Consider the following 18,074-nt stretch of genomic DNA (forward strand, 5'->3'; position numbering starts at 1 on the left):
TGGAATGTATCATCTAAAGATTAAGCCTTTGTCCATATTGGGGATTATGTTCACCAAACCTTCCTCCTCTCCCACCCCCCAAACTGGGGTATAAATGAGAGGCACATTCCATTAGTCCTGGCCATAGGGAGACCACACATTGTTTCTTTATTTTACTTCAACTAGTAATGTTTGTATGCAGCTGGCAGATTCTTACCAAGACTTACAGCCATTGTGATGGTATTCCTGCTCAATAAATAAGACATGCAAAAAACATGCAAACTGATAAATTAGCAGTCACGCTGAAATGGCTATAATAGTGCCATTTCCCACAGCCTAGAAGGATTCAGATTTACTATTGCAATGTTTGTTTTTAACTATGCTTTGCTGTTCTGTGCAGGTTCATCCTGTTAAGCAAAATATTAATTTAACTAAGCAACACTATTTCTAAAACAGGTACCCTGGTGAGAAAGCCAAGGCAATTGTTCACATTGGTTTTCAGCTACTATTTTGAAGTAGCTAGTAGGGTTTATTCTACTTATAAAGATGTGGTCACATAATTACCAGGAAATCCCACTACATAGGTGCCTGGTGACCTGAACTCCACTCTTACACAAATTAGGTAGTCAGTGGAACACCTTGATGGAATTGAAGCATCTCTAGATTTGCGTGTACCACCCCCCTTTTTCTCTCTGCACTGTAATTCCCTGAGCTCTGCTGTGGTAGACAGAAAGGTTGTTTTTCAGCCATTCAGTTAACCTGGCTTCAAGAATTTAAAATCTCTCAAAAGGCAGGATAATCCTTTTGAATAATTGTTACTCGATCATGTTTCAACTAAGGTTTGCCAACACTGGGACACTCAGGATACTTGATCTGAATGTACTAAAAATGTGGTTCTAAGGGGATTAGCCACTCCATGGACACTTATTTGAAATGAGGAGGCCTTGCTAAGACATCATTTACTTCTAAAGAAAATTTAATGAAGTTGAATTAAGACTACTTTCAATTTGGATAAGTATGTCCACAAAGAGGTTTAATGCAGTTTAATCTATTTGAAAAGTTAATTTGGATAATTTTTCTTAAGTTCTTAAGTTTCTTACACAAGCCACTGGACTTCATCTTGGCCAACCAACAGATTGCTAAAGTGGCTTCAGATGTGTTATTCTACATCCTCCTGTGGGCTTTCCAATTGTATTAAGCCAAATTGAGAGCTAGCATAAAATGAAAATACCCCTTTCTGCCCATCAAAACAGGGCCTCAGACTGGTGAGGTAAGTGTCCTTGACTATCTGTGATTCTGTCAAAATACAGAAAAATAAAACAGTTTAGTCTTTTTAAAGAAACTGTGACTGACAAATAAATCCAGAAACAAAACCAGAGTCTGTGTTTACAAATGATGACAGTGTAAATAATGAGAACAATAACTGGAAACATTGAAACAGAGGGAAAATATGGAATGGAAGCTTATATGAAAAAGTATTAAATGTGTTTTACGTGCTGTCCCTTCTACAATGGGTCAGTACAGCAAGAGATGATGTTTCACAAGAGGGGGCCAGACACCATCATTAATATCAGCAGTGGTGAGCTGACAGGCAGGGACATCAGTTAGGGTTCCTGAACACATCCTCTACTATTTGATTAGAACATGCTACTTCAGTACTTTAACAGCAGAAACTGCTTTGATGACATTTCCCCGCTTCCAACAGACCACGCTGGTAATCAAGCTCCCTTTTGCTTTCCAAGTTGCCCATGTTCACTGCAGAGGCTGGGGGACTACAGAAGTTTGTTGCTGGCAGAACTGCCTGGCCAAATTCTTGCAAGAAAAGTAGTGGAGGAGACTGTTATAAGTAGAGAGGCACAAAGTAAACTGTTGGATATGAGCTGTGCTATCAGCTGAAAGCCAAACACCAGAGATGAATCCTTTCCAAACACTGGGGTGTTTGTCACTGGGTTCAGAGTTCTGCACCTCAGCTGTCATGCCTGCATGACTGTAGCAGCAAGAGAACACCATGGATACCCTTCTCTTTCACCATGCTTTCTGATAGTTCCTTCTCCTCTTATAGCAACCTTGTACCACGGTGGAGTCCATCCTCCTGGAAGCTCAGGGCCATGCTGAGATGGAGAGATGCTGGCGGAGGTGTTTGATAAAATCTGCTTGTGACTGTGGCAGGACATAATTGATAACAGACTTGGGGATCCATCCCTTTGAGAAAAAAACAAACCAACGTCACCTTTAAAAAAGCAAGGGTGAAAATTTCAGTGGCAAGGGGTTGAGCCTCGCTCCATTTCAGGAGTGGCTGTACTGAACCAATTGCTATGGAAAGCTGGTGCTGGATTTTACAGGCTGATGCCCTCTTTGGACAATACACCTGGTGCAGAAGGACCCTTTTCCTAGATGCTGAACCAGCTTGGTCCCACCTTTGCAGCAGCACCCAGGGCAGACATACAAACATGGACCAGAGGAGGGAGGGAAAGGAAGCTGGGATCAGACCTCTTCTCCAAGAGCAAATCTGTAAAACAGCAAATCTGAAGAACAAAGCTGCAATCTCTCTTCCCTCATCTCCTTCTCCTGTGCCAGTCCAGAGTTGGACCTTCCACAAAGGGCAAACCTCTGGGCCAGATTATACTGGAGAAAAGTGTGCTATGCCCCTTCCTAGGCTTCCTGAGGGCATAACCAGCCTTGCTATCTACCATTGTTAGTGCGATGCCTCACTGAGACATCCAACACCTGAGGTAACTAACTGCCTGGGCATTAGTCATGACAATCCATTCTCCAATTCCCAGAAATCATTGCTTCAATGTCTTCCTCATCTTGCACTTCTCTCTCCCAATAAGTACCATATAGTACCTTATATCTTATAAGCTTCGTCAATCTTAGGTAAGAGACTTGAACTTACCTTAAGGTCCATGCTCAAGAGCCAGGTGAAGCGGGTCTGCATTGGGTTCTCTTCCAGTGGCTGCAGAACGATGCAGCTGAGCGTGGCCTCAGCCCTGGTGGTTGGAGGGAGACAATGGAACTTAGATAATTTCCTGTGAGAGCCTGGACCTTCTGATGGCTACAATGAAGCACCTCTAACCAACTCCAGAGTGGCACTAGTAAAGTTGGTCACTCTGTATTACTCCCTTCCAGCCCCTATGAAACTATGAAATGACCTATGTTCTTCATGACACTCTTTCTCAATCTAGTAGGATACTTTGGGATTAATTAAGTAAAAATTGATTAAAATACGTTTATGGAAATCTAAAAACAGTTTGGCTGGCCATTGAATTGAACATGTACCTGTTCTCAACCTTAGCAAGCTTCTCATCTCATTAGTCACATTACCCTAATCCTCCACTGATGTCTGTGTGGCCAGAACTCTGCATCTTTGCTACAAATGGGACCCTGCATGGGTTCAGGAGGATGCTTGTACATCTATCATAATAACATCAGGCCCCTACTTTTATGTAAATTCCATGTTCATGACAAATGAGAGGCTGGATCAATTGTACAGGTTAGAAAACAGACTCAGCAGGATACATCTGTCCCAATCTGCACCAAATTTCTCTTCCTGTCGTGTCCTTGCCGCCAAAATGCTGAATTCCTGAACTCAGTATCTTCAGGCCTATCTCAAATTTAGGCTGCTTTTGTCTTTAGGCCTGGGTCTGTTATGGGCACAAATGAGAACTGGGCTTCTGATTGCCTTGGCAAAACAAGAGGAAAAGTCTATTTTTTAACACTGAAACTACCTTGCAATGGTTGGATTTAAACTTTTTAGAAAAGTCATTTGTCTGTGACCCTAAATGTATGTCGCATGTACTTGCATTTTACTGACATTTCATGCCCGAAGCTCTGTAGGGAAGATGCATCTCTTGCATGCTCAGTGTTTTTACTGAATAGTGGAGGCACACATCCCTGTTACCATTCATTCAGTCTTTACCTGACTCGCTCCTCCTGCAATGGGATAAGCTCCGAGTAGGCTGCAGTGCCAACCAAATACACTGCTGTCTCTTTCTTCCAGCAGCGCCGTATGTTGACAAAGTCCCTTTGGCCAACAAGGTTCCCGGGGCTCTGACTTGCAATTTCATGAGTCAACAGGGTGTCCTTCCCAATTCTTTGTAGAATCTGGAGCCAGAACAAAATACAAAGAGCTGGAGGGAAACTTGTAAATCAAAAAATGCAAACACCATGCAATCTAGGAGAAAATGGTACCCCTTGAACAACAGCCCAGGGACCCATTAGTTATTTTGTTCTCTTAATGTCACTTCCTGTAGCAAATTTCCTAACAGCCACCCATGTATCAGAAACAAATGCTCATTCTGTTTGACTACACCTTTCCACAGCTGTGTGATGTCACTCTTATATACTTTGACCTCTCTGTGATGCAGATGTGGAATGTTCTAATCTTTCCTCCTATTCTTTTCTAAAGTTGCAGAAATTGAAGGCTGTATATAAAATAGTGAAGGCTGGACTTTACTCCCTGTTTTTTCCTTCCTTGTCTACACCAAATTGACTGTGTAACTGGGATAGCATTACCCAGTCTCAAACAAGGCAATGTAGGGGTTAACACCATCTTCCTCAGTAAAGGAAAGAGGGCAGCTGCAAACTCCAAATGCAGGCCTGACAGGCTACTTAATTATCCAGCTGTGAATAATTAAATAATCTTCCCAGCACACTATAAAGGAGGAGGTGTTCCCAAGCATCTGGGTTTGCTCGTATTAGAGGAGTTACGTGCTCTAGAGGCTCTGAGAAGTGTTTAGTACCTCATTGATCAAAGAAGAAATGTGATTAGTTAGCACAATGTTAGGGCTTGGGCAGCCAGCTTAGATACATCTATCATGATATCATTTCATTTAAAGGAAGCAAAGGAATGTTTTTAATATCAAATAGCAGTAGATGAGTGGAAACAAGCTGAAGCGGATAGAGTGTACTGTGCAACTGCAGTGACCTGCTTGGAAGATAGCTAGGAATATGACCTGCGCTGTAAGGGAAAAGCTGTTTATAAAGATTCCTGATTAGTAACCTGATAAGCTCAGGAGATGACAAATTATAGGGCAAATCAAATAAATCCCAAAGGGTTTATTCTAGACTAAAATGCACTGAAACCCTAGCCCTAGTGCATGGACTTCTGTGCCTTCCACAAAATCCATTCTCAGTGCTTTGCCTCTCTCACACATTATGGCATTGCTAGTGCTGCGCTCTCAAGAGAACTGAACATTCATAGAAAATGTCCTAGGGTATGAATGGTAGTGCTGTGGTCTCTATTAGCCAGCTGGGACATACTGCAGCAGGTTTGACTATTCATCCTCTCTAAATGGAGACTGACCTCCCTGGTCTTTCAGGTCCATCTCAGAAGACTATTACGTTTGAGGCTGCTGGAGAAAAGTGGCCAGGTTGTCTGTATTGCAAGCTGAAGACAACTTAAAAAGTTTTGGTTGTATAGTCTGAGTCATCCTCCAAGGGACTGTCAGTACTCTAAAGTGCTTTCCCAGTATGACTGTGAACTTTGGGATTTACACAGCAGAGTCTTTGTGATGCACCTCCTTGCATATATTGGTTCCCTTAGTTAATTAGGACCCGAATTAGTTGATGGTTGGGCTACTTGATGACCATAAATAAATATTGCCATTAAGCTGTCTATATAGGCAACTGACAAGTTGCAGATCATGTCAGCATCTTCCTTCCATATACAAATAATCCTGTTTTCCTTGACAGGATACAAATAAACTAACCGTTTATCACATGCAGCAGGGGGATGACCCCCCTCATTCTCTATGAAAGCCATTATTGTTCTCACAAACCCTTCATTAATTTACTTGACCATGATGAATATAGTAATATTAGTTTCCTACAGTGAGGAATTATTTAGTTATTCCAGTATCCAATATAAAAAAAAGTTCTCTTAAGCTCATTCTCATGCAAACTTTCCTCTCTATCAAAATTCTATGCCTGGGTAATTGTTCAATGCCTTTTCTGTATTTATTTTCCTATCAGGGCTCTCTCAAAGGTACAGTAGGTGTATGCATCAAGCTTCACTTCACTTCAGTTTCTAAGTGGCTTGACTCCACCTTCAGAATTTATTTAATGGCTTTTCTATCCCTGTGACATCATCATTCTGCAGCACAGAAAAATCTTAGAAACCAAGCACCACTGAAAAAAGAACTACAGACAAGCCATATGACTGTTTAAGGAGGTGTGGTTAAATACATCTTCTTTCTGTGAGATTATATCCTGACCAGTTGGGGGAATGATGCCTATTGTTAATACACCTGTTTTGAAATTTGTCTGCAGGAGAATTGGATCCTATCTAGTTTCATATTATCCTTGGTGAGTGGTGTATTTAACCAGAGGCAAATTCTCTTAGTACTCAACAATCAGCATTGCCTGCCTGTGGATTGCTGAGTGAAGCTTTCAGTGGTGCTTTTGTCTCACAAGGCTCTCAGTGGCTCAGAAACGACCTACCTGAGAGACAGCTGCTTCCCCCATGACATACTGCACAGCTGAGCTGAAGCCCTACTGACTTCTACCTCAAGGTGCTGGAGCCCACATGGTTTTAGAATATGCTGCCCAGTGCCTGGAAATAGTCCAAGCTGATGATCTTTAGGATGTACTGCAAAGCTTATCTTTTTAATCAGGCACTGAAAGTGGATTGGAGGGGTTGGGGAGGAGGCTGCAAGGAATGACGGAGAAGAGGAGATCTGAGCTGGTGGATGTACCTGGTTTACTGGTGGAGAGTTCTCACTTCAGTTATATTCAAGTACCAGTTTGGTTGACTTCAAATTGTGGCAAGGACTTCAAGAACATTATTATAAATATGGGTAAATACACACAGAGAGGTTTGGGGTTGGCTTTTTGAACAGGTGAATGAGAAGAACCGAGACTGTACAAAAGATGGATCCATCTCTCCATTTACCTTGACTTGGCTGAGAGTAGGGTTCCACTCAGGCATTCGTTCCAGGCTCTCAAACAGCTCATGGTACAATTGGTCCATTGGAACAGCCAACACCCCCTCCATTCGGAAGACTTTGCCAAGCTGTGGGATGACTGTACTCAGCACTGCATCTCCATTTCCCTGGCAAGAAAGACAGCATAATGCTGTGATCCTAATAAAAATGATGTAGGTAGAGACACTACAAGAAAATAAGAGATCTCAGGACTCAAGTATGATGTTTAACATGCTCCCCATCAGATCATTCACAGAAGAGCACCAAATTACTCACTGAAAAGCCTTTTAAATAAATGATGTGGATCCTTTCTTTAATCACTCTTTGCTTTATAGCTGCAAATCATTATACTTAAATCATGTCACTGGTATTTTTTTTTAATATTCACCACTAGGGATTCATCCAGTCCAGCTACCTTAAACTGTTCTATCACAGATCTTAATAAACACACACACAAATAACAAAATCAGAACATATCAGTGATTTGGTGTCTGTTAATTTAGTACCATCAGCATTAACTTTCCTTGTAGATGATTGCCTGGCCTTTCTCTTCAAAGCCTTTTCATCTTGTCTCTTTATTTAATGAATTTGTGGGCATGTGCTTAACACACTGTTTCTTGGAAGATGCATCTGTTTCCTTATGTGTTCAGTGTAACATAGAACAATTTTCTTTAAACACTCATTATTTACCCACACTTGAGATCCTTCACACACATCATCTACCCTGACAATTACACCCTCACTTAAGCACAGCTTTTGCCCTATCAAATTTAGATGTGATCTTTTCCATGCACATACACATGGAAATGCCACAGACATTTTGATCTCTCTTTCCAGTTGCTCTTTCAGTACTGGATTTGTGGTCTTGAAGGGCTTCTGTGGTGGAAGCATTGCTGAAGATGATCTTAAAAATAGTAATGGGAAGTGACTGAAGCTGATTCCATCTAGCCTACCCCCTCACTCAAGGTTTTCTTTATCAGAAAAGTGTTTTGGACTACAGTAGCAAAGGTAACAAATGCTAGGACTTTACCTGCTTTGTTTCTATCTGCCAACCATTTTGCTGCTGCAGTATCTCCATTGCCCTGTGCAGGGTAACTTCTCCTTGATTCACATAAGACAGCTCTGTGCTTGAAAACCAGTCAGAGCTGATGCCAGTGCCATGTTCCCGAGTCCCAGCTGCAGGATTAACAACAAAGGAATTATTCATGAATGCTAAAAATCATCCTTATTTTTGTTTATATGCCATTAGATAGTAGTTATCTGCGGTCTTCATTTGCTTACATATGGCATTACATCATGCCCTAAAGATAGAAACGGATCAAAACTGGAATTGCTCAGCTCTAGTTCAGCTTGATAAAGTAGATCAGAAGCGGATACTGTATGTGACACTTTTCACACATTGAGGAAATCTGTATTTGAATATCTTTGGTTGCAGCCATCTGCAGTTTAACGTACTGATAATCATCCTGTTGCTAGCTTAGGTTTTTAGTTCTGATGTTATTAGAAGGCTGTAAGTCATGGTCATGACACCACAGCTGTAGAATAAGACATTTTTAAAGACTGTGAAAAAAGATTTTGTCACTTTTTTAACAATAGCATTGACAATATCCAAATAAATGGACATCAACAATATGCTGAATGACTTAGTCACCTCAGCATCATCCCATCGTTCCACAATGAAATTGAACTTTGTGGAAATAAAATTGCTCAGTACAAAAAACAAAACAAAAACACCTTAAGTCAAAGCAAATGCTCCTTTTACAGCAGGTTTGATTGGACAAAATGTCTCAAAAGGATGTTGCATCTATATCTGTTTCCACCATGTTGAAAAATGCTTCTAAGTATGATGTATAAACTCAGTTTCAGTGGATACAGCTGTGTTAGGCAGTGTGGATGAGGTTACATTTGATAAAAGTAGCTAAAACCCACCCCCAGTGCTTAGTTAGTTGTGTGAAATGACTGAAAAGTATTCTTGAAAGCAATGTTTTTAATTTGGCCCCCCAACAGCAATAAGGTAGAAATGTAATGTAGTTATATAGGTGCTTTTTATCGGCTTTACGTATATACACCATATTTCACATTAAGCAAGGGCTCTAAAGAACAAGGAAAACAGAGTCCTTCTTGAAATCACTTGGTAATTTATTTATGCCAAGAGACACCATATACATAACAAAGCACTGTAAAATGGACTTTACTTAAAGGTTTTGGACTTCATTTCTGATAGGTTTGTTTGGTCTGCCCTTCGAAAATCTCAGGACCATGGTTACTACAAAAATTTGTGACTGATGGCCAATATTGGGACTGCTATAAATTATCAAGACTTGCGATATGGAGCAACCCCTGGGAATAGGAATGATCCCACAGAAGTGATAAACAGAACCCTTACCAGTATCTTTCCACATTAACCTCTGAACATAGCTGGGAACTTTAGAAGAAAGACAGTGAGATCCTTTTAACATAATTCCTTGCAGGTCATGCCCAATAGCTGCCATAGCTGTTCTTTTCAGGCCTACAAGAGACAAACAGCAACACACTCTGAAAGCTATTAAATGCACAACATTCAGCAGGAAGGCACATTGGCTTGATGACTGATGCAGAGTTCTGCAAGTGAAAACAACACTGATCAGCGGCATTCGCTAACTGACTGATGGACTGATCTTGGGCAAGTCATTTGTTTGCCTTATGCCTTAGTGCTTTGAGAAAAATGAATATTGATTCATGCATGAGAAACACCATGGGTGTGATTTGTTATTTTGTTCTGGCCATGGGAGAGTAGCAGGTACTATTCTGAAAGGGGGAGAAGTTGGTGAACTTCCAGTTACCAAGGTGGTCGAAATGGTGTCAACGTTTCTCAGTGAAGAGAGATGTAAATCTTTGACCAAAAAATAATTTTAAAAAATTCTGTTTTGTGACCAGCTTTATTTCTTTTGGGAAAATACTGCGTATCAGATGTTGTGACATTTTAAAATGAAAATGTCCCCACATTTGCAGTTGGCCCATGTGGTACTTCTCTGAGTAATGTGCAGTCAAATATGGGACAAAGGCTCAAAGACTACAAAACAATTATTTAGCATCTTAATACAATACTGTGGGATTTCTTCTTTGGGGTAAAAGGTTATTTCTATAATCTCAACTCTTCAGGCTACTTTATCTATGTTTACAAATAACTTTCAACAGTAAAAGTGAGGAGAACATGCAGGAATTTGAGAAGTGTCATCCTACAAAGTATGGGAATTGCTCTGACAATATTTTTAATGACAAGAAACTGCCAGTAACTTGCATATGTAGATCAGATTGATAGATTCATATGACTTAAGGCTAGAAGAGACTATTATAATGATCTACTCTGACCTGTGACATAGCAGAGAACCTCTTCTAATAATTCTTGCATCAAGCCCATAATTTCTATTTGAACTTAACACATCTTTCAGAAAGACATCCAGTCATAATTCAAAGTAATAGAGAATCCACCATAGTTTTTATCATTCCAGGTTATCTACTGATACACAGACACAGGCTTTCAGCTCTCCTCCTGGTAATTGACTGGAAAGGCAATGTCTTTCTCTACATCTGAATTAAGTGCAGATGGATTCCCTAGGACTATTGCAGGAAAGTCCTAAATTGGTCTTCCTTGTCCACTGCAATCCCTTTCCACTGACCAAAAAAAAAAAATCATTACATTTTTCTAAAGAAAATGCATTATTCCATAGGTGTCAAGAATATACAGAAATATATTCAGTGGGTAATGGAAAGGAGTGTGACTTTTTCAGTATATCTGAAATTTACTTCTCTTTAATATAAAGTAATGAAAGCTGCAGTATATAATATTTATCACATTAAAGAGTATCTATCTTCAGTTATTGCATCATATTTCACTGAGCTTCCTCACTTCACTACAGTACTGCCTTGCTGCCTTGTTCTTCACCTAACCTATTAATCACTGTCTATTAACCTAGTAACTTTTCCCTCAAAATACATCCTCTTCTGGTATACTGCTGAAGGAAGCAACAGGCTACAATCTGACCTAGACAGGTTACAAGGGTGGGCGGATGAGAATAGGATGGGTTTCAACACAGACAAGTGCAAGGTGCTGCACCTGGGGAGGAATAACCAACACCATACCTACAGGTTGGGGAACTCCCCTCTTGTCAGCACAGAGGCGGAAAAGGATCTTGGAGTCATCATTGACTCCAAGATGAACATGGGTCGGCAGTGTGGGGAGACAGTTAGGAAAGCCAACCGTACCTTGTCATGCATCCACAGATGCATCTCAAGCAGGTCAAAAGAGGTGATCCTCCCCCTCTATGCGGCACTGGTCAGGCTGCAGTTGGAGTACTGCGTCCAGTTCTGGGCGCCGCACTTCAAGAGGGATGTGGACAGCATGGAGAGGGTCCAGAGGAGGGCCACTCGCATGATCAGGGGACAGCAGGGCAGGCCCTATGAGGAGAGGCTACGGGACCTGAACCTGTTCAGCCTCCAAAAGAGAAGGCTGAGGGGGGATCTTGTGGCCTGTTATAAACTAGTCAGGGGGGATCAGCAGGCATTGGGGGAGTCACTGTTCCCCCGAGCACCGCCAGGAGTGACCAGGAATAACGGTCACAAGCTGGCAGAGGGTAGGTTTAGGTTAGACATCAGGAGGCGCTATTTCACGGTCAGGGTGGCTAGGGTCTGGAACCAACTTCCAAGAAAGGTGGTGCAGGCTCCTACCCTGGGGGTTTTTAAGAGGAGGTTAGATGAACACCTTGCTGGGGTCGTTTGACCCCAGTACTCTTTCCTGCCATGGCAGGGGGTCGGACTAGATGATCTGCTCAGGTCCCTTCCGACCCTAGAAACTATGAAACTATGAAACATGCTGCACTTACTTCAAAGTGGAGCAGTAGCTCTGCAGAACAGTGCAACATGTTACCTTGCACTAAGGAAAATCAAAATCCTGGGCATCTTGGTGCACTGCCCCTTGCAACAATTGTTAGACTTGAAAGGATTTGATTTCTGTTGATGAATTTCAGCAGATGCTGATATTTATTTTCCAACATTTTTAAGTTAAATTTTTTGTATCAGAAGATATTTCTTACTTCCCCAACAAAAGACTACCTGTTGCTTACTGTACGTATAATGACTGTAGAAGTCATGATTGAGAACTGATTCAGGAATGAAAGGTTCCTCAGCTGATCTAAATAGTATTGACTAGGAATTTGATTCCATATGCTTTTCAACTTTCTCTCAGTATACGTATCCATGTTTTATGATCTAATTTATATGTCAGATTTTGTATAGAGGGAAAGATCAATTACTAACATCTGCAGATTAAAATGTAATCCTTCCTAAGTATGAAATAGCAAAAGAAGAATACGCAGGCTATAGAATTGTCAGCATGTTTATAAATATATGACTCTGGCATGTATGATATATACCCACTGTCTATACAGTGATGACTGCTGCCGTTTTCTACAAGGCTGAAATATTCCAGTCTGCTTGACACAAATTACTGTGGTGGCCTTGTACAATCATTCAGAAAAGGACAATAGTTATTCCCTGGTTGACACTTTAAAAGGGGGTATCTTTTACTGTATATTGTATGCTCTGTTTAATAGAAAAAGATGAGTTCTGCTTACCAGTTATCCTTCGAAGGTGATCATGTGAGATCCCACAGCACAGTTTGAATGTTGCAGGCAGCATGGTCTGGAGATGTCAGTTGCCTCCTGTGTTCAGTGCAAAAGCTGACCGTGGCACTAGTTCATGCCTTTATAGCGTTAGTGAAGGACAACACCTGATGATATGGACCATGCTTTCTGATAGCAGCTGGGAATGAAGAATATCCAAGGACAAAGCAAACAAAGGGAGGGGAGAAGCAGAGGGAGGAACTCCTTATCCACATAAGTGAAAATTTGCAGCTTTTGCACATTTCTTTTTTGAGATTTAATAATAATTAACCCTCGCCCAAAGTTTGGATGGTTACTGTATTCCAAGATGACATCAATCAGGTACAGATACATTTTTTTAAAACTCCTGACACTTTGTTGGTCTCTCTGAACAAACTACAACATACTGTGGAGAGAAGCCACAGCCATTCTGAAGTGAGACACTGCATTACAGTCAGCCTGAATGATACCCATGTGCCATGTCAGCTGCTTGTAAACATCTTATTGATTTTTACTTTCTAAGGCACTTGGCCCTTCACCCCCCTCTACCTGAAGAATCTGATGCTTCTCCTCTGCTTATTGCTGTACTGGCTAACTTCATGTAGGAATTGCAAGCCCTGTTTCACTGTGGCCATACAGGCTTTGTTGAATATGTGCACAGAATGAAATGGTTTTGTTTTTAAAAGACATATGAATTTAATCCCAGGCCTATTAACTGCTGTAGTGTAGACTGGATGCTTATTGATGCCCTATTGAAAATGGGAAATGACGCCTTCCCTGTTAGGTGTTGCTCATATACCAGTCACTAAACACTGGATTGCCTCTAAATAGTGGTTTCTCTAGGATGGTACCTGTTGTCTGACATCTGTCCATAGTAGAACTCATGATGTTGCAGTTGTAACCACTGATGTTGTCATTACTTACATTACATCTGTACAATACTTTAATTTGCTAAGGAATCAGCTATCTGGCATGTCTGAGTAAATGGAGGGTCATGCAGCCTTTTTGACCATGGCAAGATAACACCAGATATAATTGGATTGTTAGGAAGAATTATAATTGACTACGTATATTTTGGCTTCTACAGGGGCCAATCAAGTGAGCAGCTTTTGTAACTCCTGGCTACAGTTTCTGTGTCTTGGTGAGTCATGGGCTGCCTCGCTCTTCTTGCTTGCTATAGTTAACAGTTTCCTGTCCCTTACCCCTTTCCTATCAGGATGTGTGGTACCATTATGATGAAGACAGTAAATGTAAGCATTTATTATATGTTTCCAGGGGCTTTCCTATATAAGGTCTGATTCTGGTTAAAAGAGATAGTTAAGTAGGGTGGTTTTTGAGCTCCTTTGGTACCAGGAAAGTATAGAACATTGGAGGAAATTCAGAGGCATGAATAAAAAAAATTAAGGGGCTGGAGAATTTATAAGAGAGTCACATTTTAAAGAGAGAGGTTGGATCCAATATACATGGATACAGTGCATGTATATTGAGGGCAAAATGTCTCTTTGAACTTTGTTTTCTGCCAGCACGTTTTCACTGTTCTGCTTGTATTTCTGAAAGGGGCATGTGTGTGCTGTTCAAAAATCAGTCAGCATCAAAGAGGTCTGCTCCATCATCCAGCGTCTGAGTACTAATTGCTCAACCTTGCATTACATGATACTCTGTACAACACAACACCATGTCAGCATTTGTCTTGAAGGTAGCTTTCATTGGCTTTTTGACTATGGAAAAATACTAAAGCAAATTCTTCTGTTGCAAAGAACTTACAAAGGCCACAGCAGAGAGCAGTGTTTTTCACACTATGGATTCCTATTTGAAATCTCAGGTTGATCTTGTGAATCAAGTGCCCTTTCCCAGACAAACATAACAATAACATTTACAAGCCACTTGAACAAAACACAGAATTTCAAAAGCTTTAGCTGTTAACGAGGATAACTGGCAATGTTCAGTTAGTCTTGGAGGTGCCCCATTCTTTCATGTGGACCTGCAGGATTTCTTGAGACATCAGCATCAGCACCGTCAGGCTGTGGTTAATCTATGAGTTATGGGTGGGCCACATCCAGGGACCTGGCACTCTGCCTTTCATGTGGCTGTTATATTTTTGAGATTTTCTTGGCTGACTGTGCTGTAGAACTTCCTTCCTTCTGAGCTTCAGAAAGGGTGTTAGTACCTGTTTATCCACAGTATGCATGTCTGTGGTGCAGTGGCAATGCATAGGGGTACACGGGAGTGCATGTGCACCCCCTGAGAGCACTGGTGCACCCCCTGACAGCCAGTGCTCCCTGGTTAGGCAATGGGGGGTGGGGGCAGGCAGGAGGGTTCAAGCTTCCAGAACGGCATGGTCGACCATGGGGGAACACCCCCTTCCCCCAGTTGCTGACTGGCTGTTGGGGGGGCACATGCCCCCCCTGACTCAGGAGGCACCAGTTGCCCATGCTGTGGTGACAAATTTGTATGATCACAGGCTGCTTCACCATGTATAATATTGCTTTCATGAAGTATCAGCAGCACTGAGGATCCCAATCCATAATGAGATTTTTGTTTTGCCGTAGGGTTAGAGTGTTGCTGTAGTCAGGATGGTTGAGGCAATGTACATGAGGCAAGGATTTTTGGGGGAGTTATCTTGTCTGTTTCTTTACACATCTGCAAATCCCCAGGGACACTGATACGGGTTTCAAACTGTTCTTGTTCTTCAGTCTTTTGAATAAAATGTGGGCAAGTGACAACCCAGTCTTTAGTGCTGTTCTGTAATTTAACACTGCTAAATCTGGATGAGCCTAATCCTGCAGTCTTTCTTCTTAGGGATAATTTTGACCCTGCTTTCTGTTAACCCATTGGATTGGAGGTACTGGGGCCAGCAGTTATATGTCAAAACTCACGTCACTGGAATTTGTTTAGATTTTTGCCCACTGAACTGTGAGCTATAGTTAGACATTGCTTCTGTCTGGCAAAGCCAGGTTTGATATGCCTGATAACCTGTTTAGCTGTTGTATCTTTTAGCAAGTTTGTTTCAGGGAAGACAGAATAATAGTCTAGGACAAATAAGTGTATTTTTGGTTTTTATTTAGTTTTTCCAGCCTATGTAAAGAAGTCTCTGCCTGCTGTTTTCCAGGAGGCTAATATTCCTGTTCTGCCAATGTGAACTTTTTGACACATGCAGCATATCTCATCTGCTTCATTTTCCCCTGTAGTGCAGCACTAATTTTCTGCATCACAGTTTCATAGTTAGTCTCATTTGCCTAAGGTAAGAGGAAACTATGTTAAGTTTTGGGGTTGTGTCAGAGTTGATTAAGAGTAGGTTCAGGCTTGATATCAGGAGGCATTACCTTAGGGTTAGGGCTGCCAGGCTGCGGAATGGGCTCCCAAGGGAGGTGATGCTCTCTCCTACCTTGCGGGTGTTTAAGAGGAGGTTGGACAGATATCTGGCTGGGGTATTGTGATCCCAGCACTCGTTCCTGCCCAGGGCAGGGGGTCAGACTTGATGATCTGTTCAGGTCCCTTTCAACCCAAGAAACTATGAAATTATGACTGTGTAGTTTTGCTAAGAGGTTAAGCAATGGATTTATATAGGATGGTTTGGGTAGGGATGATCCTGCTTCAGGCAGGGGGCTGGAGTAGATGACTTATGGAGTTCCCTTCCAGCCCTATGTCTCTATGATTCTATGAAAATGTCAAATGCTTCAGAGTGAGCTGTTTGCAGTAATAAGGCTACCTTCTGACTGGCTTCCTTCTTGCTGGCAACTGCTGCTTACAGGTACAGAGTGAAATACCATTTAAACACTTGTGCCCTCCATATTTTCAGAGTTTGCAAATCTGTCTTGGAGTTAAATACTCCATTCTTCCATTCAGACAATTTACTGTGATCATTTTAGTCACAGTGATATGTGGTGATCAGAAATTACTAAGGGTCAAGGGGTTGGGCAGAAGTCTCTTATATTCAGTATCTGAGTTGCAACTGATCAGTGTTGCATAATGTAAGCCTCTATATAATACAGCATATGTGTCTATATAATATAACAACCAGTTCCAGCTGGCTCTTGCAAGAGCCTTTTAAAGTTATAGTTACCCACAGGATTTCTCTGGGGTGCCCTAAAGGATGGAAATGAGCCACATGGATGTATGCCAAGTTCAGATGCCAGGGCATTTCTAATGTAATATTGTAATGTAATAAAATGAGAGCCTCTGATATAACCCTGCTGTTGCTTCATCTGCTCTCCAAAGTACTTGAGTGCTACTTCAAAGCCAAGAATACAAAGTAATTAAGGAAAGAAGAATGACTATAGAAATGGTTATAAGTAAAATTCATGGTTCATCCAGACAACTGAGCATTGAAGTCCCAAGAGGGCTCAAGAGGTTTAAAGGGCTCTGTGAAGAGAACTTCTGATCTTTTCAGACATCACAGTTTTCATAATTGATTTATTTTCTCCTTCATCAATATTTATAACACTTGTAGGGACCTGAAATAAGAGTGTCTCCCCTCCACTGTACCTTCCCCAGGCCTGTTTAGGGTGTAAGTGTAGTTGGTGTGGTTCAGCATGAGTTCTTGGCTCTGCAGGCTCTAGTTTGTTGCTGATGGATTGCACTGGTTTGCTTTATATAGTGTTATTAGTTGCACCAAGCTCACTGCCACCTGCCACCCCACTTAGTCCTTAGGATACTGTGTACTGAGGTCAGACTTCTGGCAGTGCTTCACAGGACTGGGGTTCTTATTTCCATACTTTTTGAACCCAGGGTCCCAGGCAGGTGCCCTTTAATCCTCAAGTTTATTTTTACCCTCTCTCCAAGAACCAGTTGTAGTCCTAGTCCCCTAATTACAGTTGATTCTGGCATAGCTTGAATGAAACAATGGCTATGGGAACAAGGAATAGGGATAAAACCAAAGTAATCCATATGTAAGGAAGAGATTTTATATTTAGTCTAAGATGTGGCTAACTGTTTCTAGACAGGGCAAAATCTTAATTACAGTGTGTCTAGTCATAGAAGAACCTCAGTGGTGTATTTGGACAGTTCATTCTGTCGGTGAAAAGTTCTTCCATTGTCCTTCCCATGTTTGTTATCCATTTACTCTGGGTTTATCTCCCTTTGAACATTAGTTGTGAAAAAGCCCCTGTTACTGTTTTCGATGTGATGGATGAGATCCAGGACCAACTGAAATCAATGGGAGTTTTGCCATTGATTTCAGCAGGGCAATCCAAGGTCTTCTATTGTACTAGTACACAGCGTGGCATTTTTTGGAGTGAACTTATTGTCTTTTCTTCTTTTTTTGGCTGGTGTTCCATTGTCACAATCTTCAATGCAGCCGCTTGATAAAGCCTTGAAGTTGTTTTCCAGTTACCTTATGTTAATTTTTACAAATCCTTTGAACCTGAATAGATCTTTTGGCAGAGACACCTAAATGTATTGTGACAACTTTATTTAATGCATATCTGAAGTTGCCCTTGTTGCAGTAATTTCTCTTTGCTGCTGATAGCTTGTATTTTTTGATTTTTTTTTGTTTAAAAACCCCCCAAAAGGAAATGCTTTTCTCTACTCTCAA

General features: G+C 41.3%; 1 protein-coding gene across 2 annotated transcripts; it reads right to left on the reverse strand.

Annotated features, from left to right (window-relative positions):
- Positions 1–6: 6 nt before the first annotated feature.
- Positions 7–14,324, reverse strand: LOC109290966 (steroidogenic acute regulatory protein, mitochondrial-like). Of its 2 annotated transcripts, XM_019507813.1 has the most exons (7): positions 12,515–14,324; positions 9,289–9,411; positions 7,933–8,078; positions 6,872–7,030; positions 3,899–4,083; positions 2,876–2,969; positions 7–2,181 (listed from the first exon to the last, which is right to left on the reverse strand). In XM_019507813.1, the coding sequence occupies exons 1-7, from the start codon at positions 12,576–12,578 to the stop codon at positions 2,080–2,082; spliced, it is 873 nt and encodes a 290-aa protein (XP_019363358.1). In that variant the 5' UTR covers positions 12,579–14,324; the 3' UTR covers positions 7–2,079. The 2 variants fall into 2 exon arrangements, with proteins under 2 accessions (XP_019363358.1, XP_019363357.1); XM_019507812.1 differs by lacking the exon at positions 12,515–14,324 and having other exon boundaries at positions 9,289–10,386.
- Positions 14,325–18,074: the final 3,750 nt, after the last annotated feature.

Source organism: Gavialis gangeticus, unplaced genomic scaffold (genome assembly GCF_001723915.1).
Source record: "Gavialis gangeticus isolate Ggan-Ray unplaced genomic scaffold, GavGan_comp1, whole genome shotgun sequence".
Classification (NCBI taxonomy): Eukaryota; Metazoa; Chordata; order Crocodylia; family Gavialidae; genus Gavialis; species Gavialis gangeticus.

What these genes read in the sequence shown, in the direction of transcription:
- LOC109290966 (XM_019507812.1), bottom strand. Translation starts at nt 9,535, where the DNA reads ATGCCGCTGATCAGTGTTGTTTTCACTTGCAGAACTCTGCATCAGTCA. An exon ending in GTTAATGTGGAAAGATACTG is followed by an intron (nt 8,079 to 9,288) that starts GTAAGGGTTCTG and finishes TTAATCCTGCAG; the next exon opens with CTGGGACTCGGGAACATGGC. An exon ending in TCTTGAGCATGGACCTTAAG is followed by an intron (nt 2,182 to 2,875) that starts GTAAGTTCAAGT and finishes TTTTTCTCAAAG; the next exon opens with GGATGGATCCCCAAGTCTGT.